General features: G+C 31.4%; 1 protein-coding gene across 2 annotated transcripts; it reads right to left on the bottom strand.

Moving 5' to 3' along the window:
• LOC107605472 (protein ALP1-like) lies at positions 876–3184 on the bottom strand. 2 transcript variants are annotated; one of them, XM_016307358.2, is made up of 2 exons: positions 2405–3184; positions 876–2140 (listed from the first exon to the last, which is right to left on the bottom strand). In XM_016307358.2, the coding sequence occupies exons 1-2, from the start codon at positions 2982–2984 to the stop codon at positions 1023–1025; spliced, it is 1698 nt and encodes a 565-aa protein (XP_016162844.1). In that variant the 5' UTR covers positions 2985–3184; the 3' UTR covers positions 876–1022. The 2 variants fall into 2 exon arrangements, with proteins under 2 accessions (XP_016162844.1, XP_016162845.1); XM_016307359.2 differs by having other exon boundaries at positions 876–2137.

Below are 9181 nucleotides of genomic sequence, written 5' to 3'. Positions count from 1 at the left end.
GGTAAGGGTATTATAGTATAAGAAGTAAAATAAAAATTAATATATCCTCTCCATTGAAAAAAAAAACTGGATAGTGTACAGTGTTTAATCTAACCATTTATTATTCTCTCTCTCATTTATTTCTGATCCCACTTATAGAATTAAAGGTGAGAAATCACACTAGATTCTGTCAAGTGTTAAAAAAATTGGAGAAGATCTATTTCCTGATATTATATGTAAAAAAGATGAAAAGGATAAAGTAAGGTAATTGAAATATAAAATAAAAATAAATGTATAAGAAAAAGAAAAAAAGTGAAAAAAAATAGTTAAAAGAATAAATTTTATGATGAATTCTCAACGGTAAGAATTAAAAACAAAAGCTAAAAAATATTATTTCAAGTAAACTTACGTTTGAGGGTAAAAATCATATTTAAAAAAAAGCATCCAAACAAATTTGGTCAGCGTTCAAGACTTTTAAGCATGCCTTTATGCTTCTGAAGGCTAAACCAAACATACACTTAGTTGATACAGTTAAACTAATTTTTGCACAACTATACATTTGAAATAAGAATAAGCATTACATTCACTTGATGATGAATGGCAGAAGTTGCTATCATAACATGTATTTTTCTTGGACTTCAAATTCCAATCAATTTCGATCACACTTGACTCTTAGATACTGTGATAAAGTTGAATACCATTGTAAAATTCTATGGCATCAAAAGAATCCATGAAAGTAAAGGGTTACTATAAAAGAATGTTACTGATATTATTAATTAGTTTCTCATATGGAAATTAAAGTATGGAATTGGTTTACAAGTATATGAACCTAACCTATGTAGAATCATACATACATACATACATATATGAAATTGCAGAGGCAAATACACCTTTTACAAAAGCCCCCTTCAACAAATAATGATGAATGATTTGATATCATATAAAAAATATTGAACATCTAAAGCATCAAGATAGTCAAATACAAACAACTTTTTTTTCTTTTCTTCTTTTTGGTTTTGATAGAACAACTAGCACCAGCAAGATTAAACAAAAGAAGTGCCTGCTAGGCCATGATGTAAGAGATTATGAGCAATAGCATCTCTAGCTTTCATTGAAGTCATAGATCTCAAAGCAACCTCAGGAACAATCTCATCATCAAGAAGATCAACCTTAATCTCAGGATCCATTTTCTCACCCCTCAACTCACAAATATTATGAAGAACACAACAAGCACCAAGAACAATAGGCAAGTCCTGAAGCTTAACCTCAGTCCTCTTTTGCAAACAACTCCACCTACCTTTCAATTTTGCAAATGCATCCTTAGCAACTTTCTGAACCTCACCAATCTTCTCATTGAAAGCATGCTGTGTCCAAGTCAAATTGTGTTGACTATAAGGCACCAAAACCCAATCCATCAAAGGGTACCCTTTTCCACCAACAATCCAAACACCATTCAACAATCCACCATTGTTGGCCCTTTGAGAAAGTGCTGATTTCTCAAGAACTTGATCATCAAGCATTGATCCTGGCCAACCAATGCAAACATCAGTGAACACCCCATTTGGATCAACAACACCTTGAACTGTTATTGAATATGAAGTCTTTTGGTTCCTCTCAGTGTGCCTCTTGTTGAAATATGCAGCAACACTAACCTTAGGAGCTATGATAGGAACATGTGAAGTGTACATGGATCCTACAACATTTGGAATACCAGAAATACCCTCAAACTCATTCTTGATGTTCCTCAATTGAGACTCATTAGGCCATTGGAGATACTTAGGCATAAGAACAGTTTTGATTGCAGTGCAAACCTCAAGAACAAGCTTGTGACAAGTTGAGATTCCTAATCCAAATTTCTTTGAAACAAGCCTTAGAGGATCACCAGTTGCTAATCTCCATAGACAAACAGCTACCCTTTGCTTCACAGGGATTGCATTCCTCAGTGTTGTGTCTTCTTTCACAATTGCTGAGTTCAGTTCTTCACATATCAAATCAAATGTTGATCTTCCCATTCTGAATGCTTTTCTGAACTCTTCTTCAGGAAAATCTTCTCTGTTGCATTCATCCCACCATGCCCCTGATCTATCCTTCACCCACAGCCTCCTCTGAGGCCCCCCATTCCCTGCCCCGCCTCCGCCTCCTCCACCACCACCACCACCTCCTATGTATAGCACAAACATCAACACAATTGGTGAATTCATGTAATTGATGCAGATACCAATCAATGTGTAAAATTGAAGTATGTAATGCACAAATTAGTCACAAATTGTAGAATTACAACATATATCCTAAATAAAAATACCAAAAATAGAAACAGAAACCAATCAAAGTAACAGTATACAGATATGCATAGGAACAAATATGTGAAGAAATTTGTAGTAAAAGATTAAAGAAATTTAAGAGATTATTGGAAGGTAGTTAGTACCTTCTGAGGATGCTGCTTTTTCTAAGCCTTGTGAGGCAGCAGAAACAGCAGCAGCACAAGCCATGTTCCTTGATTTCTTCCTCTTGATCCTCTCTGATTCTTGGACGTGATTATAATATTCATCAAGGTTGGAATAGTAATTCACCATGGCTTTTGTCTTGTTCTTGTGATTGGTTTCCAATGAGAGCTTCTCTTCTTCACAGATTTTGTTGAGGTTTTGATGATCAAGCTTCTCTTGTTCATCTAATAATAGCAAAGATGTTAGAATACCCTTTAACTCTTTCTTCTTCTTCTTATTCTTATTCTTGTTATTGTTATTGTTCTTCTTCTTCTTCTTGCTCTTGTTGTTCTTTGCATCTTCATCTTCATCTTCATCTTCTTCATCTTCATCTTCATCTTCTTGGTTGTTATTGTTGTTGCTACTGCTTGATCCATCATCATCATCATCATCATCATCATGTTTTCTATGCCTCTTTCTTGTGGAACCATTAATGGGGTCATTCATTTGATCAAAAGAACTCTGAAGCAAAGTGTAAACGTATGAGAGTGATTCAGGGTCTGCAAAAGTTGGGAGTTTCATGAATGAATGAATAAACAAATGAACAATATACAAAAATAGAAACAAAGGGTTGAGTTCAATTCTTCAAAATTATGGAGAATTTGATTGATGAGGAAGAACTGAAATTTTGAGTATTGGAACAAATAAAGATAGAGACAACAAAAGTAGTTGTTGTTGAGTTAAAATCTCTTTGTTTCTTCTTTGAGATTGAGTTATGATATGATATAATATATGGTTTGTTATTTTGTGGTAATATTATTATTATTATTTTTTGTGTTTGTAGTGTGAACACAAGGTGTGGTGTGAACGCGGACATTGAAATTCGAGCAAAACAATAAACAAAGACATGCCAATAAATAATAATAATAATGAAATAAACATTGCCAACCTTCTTTATTACTTAATTAATTAAAGGATTTGTGTAGCCAGTTCTCGCACTTATTAAGGGAGGATGTTATAAATAGAAAAAAATATAGAATAAAATAAATAATAGGTTTCTAAAAAATTTATTATTAAAAGATGAGATACATAAATCTTTTTGTTGAGACACACAAAATGACAAAATCTTCTGTTAATCAATAAACTTCTATCTGTCTTGTATTTTCAAAAGTTAAGGAGTATTTAATTTTGATTATATATCTCTAAAAAAATAGTTAAAAACTTATTTGTTTTTTATTAAAAAATTAAGGGTAAATTATACTTTTTATTTTTGAAGTTTAGCAAAAGTTTAAAAAATATCCCTAAATTTTATTTTGTTTTAATTTTGTCTCAAAAGTTTTCGATTTGCATCAAATATACCCTCGACGACTAAATTTTCAAAAAATTTAAGACCAATCTAACAATAATGCATAAAAATTATGTTTGATTTACTTATATTGAGGGGTTGTTATTATGAAATTGTTGTTTAATCGGTCTTAAATTTTTTGAAAATTTAGCCATCAATGGTATATTTGATGCAAATCAAAAATTTTGGGATAAAATTAAAACAAAATAAAATTTAGAGATATTTTTAAAACTTTTGTCAAACTTCAGAGACAAAAAATATACTTTACTCAAAAATTAATAACCATTAGTCTATTACTAAATAATATGTTGTTTACTATCTCTTAACAAGTGAGTTTCTTATTCTTATCATTCTCTCATTAATTAAAATGAGTAGAAACACGTCTTAATAAATAATAATAAGAGTTCAATTAATATGTGTCTTTATTATTACTAATAGAAATTTTTTATAAAAAAATTATATATTAGCTAAATTTTAATAAGAAAATTCTTTTTTTATATAGTAAGAAGACTAAGGGATTTTTTTTTCTCATTTTAAAGGGAAAAAAGGAGGAAAGCAATAAGCACGCACGTTTTGCTTAGCTTGTTCAATTTCCCTGGGGTTTTAGCCGAAAAACAATACGTATTTAGTTTAGAAATTTCAACTATAATTAGGAATGAAAAAATGCTTATAAAATTGTTCATGAAAAAAAAAATCTAAATTCCCAATCTTTATTATATGTGTAGAAAATTTAAGTAAAATTATACAAAATATATTTTTACGATAATAGATACAGTGTTTTATAAAGTTTGTTGTGTTTTTTAATTTTACGAGCGTGTGGTGGAGTGCAAAAATCACCACTTTTTACTTTTTTTTTTAATACTGGGTTGACAACTGTGTTTTTTTTTAATTATAAATAGTTGGGATGTTAGTTTTAGATGTGACATGGATTAATTTAGAGTATAGAAATTAGACTCTTTGATTTGTGAGAAATACAAAAATCGGACCTTTCGATTTGTGAGAGAAACAGAAATTAGATCCTTCAATTTTTACTTTAAAAAATTTAAGGTACAGAAGTTAGATCCAATAATTTTTGTACCTTTTACAATTTTAAAAAATATTTAAAATTATTATGTTAAAATATATTACTCAAGTTAAATTCATCTAAAAAAATTAGCCCAAAATTTACAATTAATGATTTTATTTAAATTAAAAAAATCTCACTAAAAATTTTTTAATTTAATTTTAAAAAAGACATAAATTTTATCTTGTGATTTCTAAGTTTATAATTTGTTTCATATTTTGGTATAATCCCAAAAAATCCAATGATTTGGAATTTAAAAGAAAAGTCCCTCGTATGTAAAAAAGATTTGCTGTAAAATGTATATATAGATAAAATAGAAATGGAACGAGTTACTATTTAACTAAAGAATTTGTAACATTGAAGACATTTATTTTGTTAGGACTTTTAGATAGAATTTAATTTAATGTGCATTAAAAATTAAAATTGATAGAATAATGGAAAGAAGATGCGGAAGAATGACGTAAGAGAGTAAGAGGGTGAGTGAGAGTGAAGTGTGAACACGGTTTGAGTTTCGAATTTTTTGAGATTGAAATCTTTGGCTGTGTCAGACTCAGACTTGGAATTTTCCTTCTACCTTTTTATTTTAAAATAGTATGGTAATAATTTGGTGTCTAATTTTTGTTTAATTTATTATTTTGATAAATTTTAAATATTTAATAATTATATATTTTTATATTTTTAAAATTAAAAAGAAATATAAAGATGAACAGTCATAAAAATATATATGTTTTGTTCATATTCTAAAATTTTTTTAATTAACTTCTTTTGTAAGTATTTTTATTTTAAAAGTGTGGTTTTTATCAATTATTATTATACACTATACTATCAATTATGAAAGTTAAATCTCTCATCCTTGCGCAATTGTATTAGTCGCTACTCACAACCAATTAAAAAAAATAAAGTTAAAATCTCTACTAAGTTAAACAAGATTGTCCCATAAGAAAGATGCTTATTATAATTCATGAAGGTTCAAGAAAATTATATTCTCTTCCATGGTAACCCTTTTTTCGTTTTGGCATATATATAATGACAATTTTTAAATGTACAATTAAAAAATTATTTAAATATATAAATTTAATTAGTCATTTATGTAAATTTTTTTACACTAACAGTACATGAAATTTAAATTCATATATATTTGTATCATATATTTATATACCAATAATATTTAACTATTGATTTTTAATGTAAATAATATTTGTAATATATATAAAATGCTATCTTGTGGGCCTTAACCTGTTGCGTTACTAATTATGAACGGTTCCAAGTTTCCAACTGTTGACAGCCCCGCTACACCAATTATTAGGGGACCAACATTTTATGTTATGTCAACCTTAGAGAAAACCTTATTATGGAATTAAGATTTTCTTTTACAAAATTAACATGGCGGAACGGACGTTTACTTTTTGTAAATTATTTATTTAATTCTCTTCTATATGGCGATACCATACTAAACTTAATTACCTAAATACTATACAAAATAAAACATGTTTTAATTTCTATTATCTTTTAACGCAAACCCTACGTCTCTCTAGAATATGTGCTTGGGTATGCTTAATCATTTCCAATTTAAACATGAGAGACTTTGACTTTGAGCATCCATGTTCACATTCACATTTTGAGATTGCTTACAAATAGGTCCTTATCTCTAGCTATACTCATTCATAGCTATACCCTTTTTTAAATTTTCAACAATCTACGCTGCTTTTGACTTTAATTTAATTTGTCTCAACATGCATCCTCTCTGCATAGAATCTCAGATGTCTATGAAAATGAAAATTACATGGATGCATGATCAAAGTCTCACTTTCAAGTTTCAATTGTATAGTCTAGATTAGAATAGAATATGATTAGCTTAAAACTTTTATCTCGTGTAAAGTTGGTTAAGTCTTCTTTAAATTTTTTTATCTCTTTATGCAGCTACTCATTTTCTTTAAAATAGTTTAGATTTACGGTCACAGAATGGTGGTATTCACAACTTTTAAGTTGAGATTTTAACTGCTTGTTTTCTTCAACAAGTTTAACAGCAATTTCAGCCTCCCTTAATTTATCATTGAGAAAACAATTTTCAGCTTTTAAAATAGCAATTTGAGACTCAAGATCTTGATTTTCACTCAGAAAACATTTGATTTTTTTAGAAAGATGGTCAATCATGAGATGAAGATCTTCAGTGTCAGGGTTATGAAAAATTACCTGCTCTACATGATCGGCCATGAGGCAGGTTTGAGACTTGGTTTCTGATTCTTCATCTTCATCAGAGTCATTTTCCAAGTCTTCCCAAGAAGCCATGAATCCCTTCTTCTTTCTCTTTTTCGGCTTCTCCTCCTTCTTTAGTTTTAGGCAATCAGATTTGAAGTGCCCAACCTTTTTGCAGTTGTAGCAGATCACTTTGCTGAGATCCTTCTTCCTTGAGCTACTTCCTCTGTTTTTCTCCTTTAACTTCACCATTTTCCTGAATTTCTTAGCAAACAAAACAAAATCATTTTCAGATGAGTTATCACTGGATTCATCATCCAGAGGGTTAGTAACAGATTTGAGGGCTATTCCTTTCCTTTTTGAATCTTTTTTCAAATATGTATTTTCAAAAGCAAGTAAATTTCCTCTCAAATCATCATAAGTCATAGAATCAAGGCCACTATTCTCAGATATTACTATTGCCTTAGTTTCCCACTTTTTTGTGAGACTTCTCAAAATTCTCCTCACAAGCACAGATTCAGGATATGTGATCCCCATAGCATCCAAGCCATTGATGATGATGTTGAACCTTTCAAACAGTTCATCTATCGATTCTCCTTCCTTCATTGAGAACATTTCGTATTCTCTATTCAGCATGTCTATTCTGGTTTTTTTTACTAGGGTTGTGCCTTCATGAGTGATTTGTAGTTTGTCCCAGATTTTCTTTACTGTTGTGCATATTGATACTCGTCGGTATTTCTCGAAGCTGATCGCACAGTTGAGCAAGTCGATAGCTTTGGCGTTGAGCTCCACCTTTTTTCTGTCTTCTTCAGTCCAACTGGATTCACCCTTAAGAGAGACCACACCATCAGCTCATGTAGTGGTTGGAAATTGAGAACCTTCTAGAATTATCTTCCAGAGTCTGTAATCTACTGATTAGACAAAAATCTTCATTCTTTCCTTCCAATATGTGTAGTTCTTTCCATTAAAGAGTGGATGTCTGTTCCTTGACTGCCCTTCTGTCAAAGTGTAGGCCACCAGGTTTGAGCCACCGATTTCTGCCATCGGGATCTTTTCTCCAAGCTCTGATACCAATTGATGGTAATCAGTGGCTAAGAGAAGGGGGGTTGAATCTTAGCCCCTTTTTCGCTGAGTAATACTTGCTGCCTTTTAGAATGCTTTAGGAGATTTTTCTGCGTTTTGTCTCGTAACAAGACACGAGACATTTTCTTTTTGTCTCATACCCAGTCAGGAGATATTTTTCAATTTTGTCTCCTTAGCAACAGAAACTGAAATGGAGTAGAAGAGAAAGAGAGAATCACACCAAGAAGTATCCTGGTTCAGCTGCTAAGTGCAATGCAGCCTACGTCCAATCTCCATCACAACAATGATGAAATTTCACTATAATCAACCAGATTACAAACACCAATTCTCCCTAGGAACTACCCTTCCTATCCGGGATAAGTCCAGAATCTATCCTCAATCCTGAACTTGACTTGGTCATCTACCAAGTTTTCAACTACTAAGTGCTAACCCAACTTGCAAGGGGATTCCCACAGAATTATGAAACACAACACAGATGTACAAAGAAACTCTTAGACATCTATGGCTTTTTCTTTAATTTTGCTCTCTCTGCCTTTTTTCACTCAATGGCTTTTTCTTACAAACCTCACTATGTTTGCCTTTTACCATGAGACTCAGACACACAAAACTAAAGAAAAGAATACAAAATAAAACTCATTGAAGGAGAAGAACTCAGTTAGCTTAGGGTAGCTATGAGAACTCTGTGCTTACTCTTCTTGTCTCAAGCCTTGTCCGTTCACCTTTATTATAGAAGGGGAAGCTTTCAAGATTGAAACAGTTCAACCGAGCCAACTTCTTCTTCTTCAATACCAAAACCAGTTCGGACAGAGAGAAGAGAGAGGGGACCGAAAGCTAAAACCAACATGCAATTATCTCTCTCTCATCCCTTCTCATCAAGCTTCATCACTCTGAGCTTTCCATCTTGACTTAGTCCCCAAGAAGGATTTCTGACCCTTGATAAACACTTGATCCTTGACAGCTCTATCTGCTCCACTTTTGCTTCCTCCTCCACGTAGCTACAGTAGCTACCTTCTGTGATGGATGAACAAAAAGTAGAAATGAGCTTCACTTAAGGGATCTTCTTCTCTAACCGAAATGGATTGCTACCATTTT

The sequence above is a fragment of the Arachis ipaensis genome, chromosome B06, assembly GCF_000816755.2.
Source record: "Arachis ipaensis cultivar K30076 chromosome B06, Araip1.1, whole genome shotgun sequence".
NCBI lineage: Eukaryota > Viridiplantae > Streptophyta > Magnoliopsida > Fabales > Fabaceae > Arachis > Arachis ipaensis.
This window is presented reverse-complemented; position numbering and strand designations above follow the sequence as displayed.

Bases quoted from the DNA above. Each gene is read 5' to 3' on its own strand.
- LOC107605472 (XM_016307358.2), bottom strand. From the start codon at position 2,984: ATGAAACTCCCAACTTTTGCAGACCCTGAATCACTCTCATACGTTTAC. The intron at 2,141-2,404 runs GTACTAACTACC...TGCTATACATAG, and splicing joins AAAAGCAGCATCCTCAGAAG to GAGGTGGTGGTGGTGGTGGA.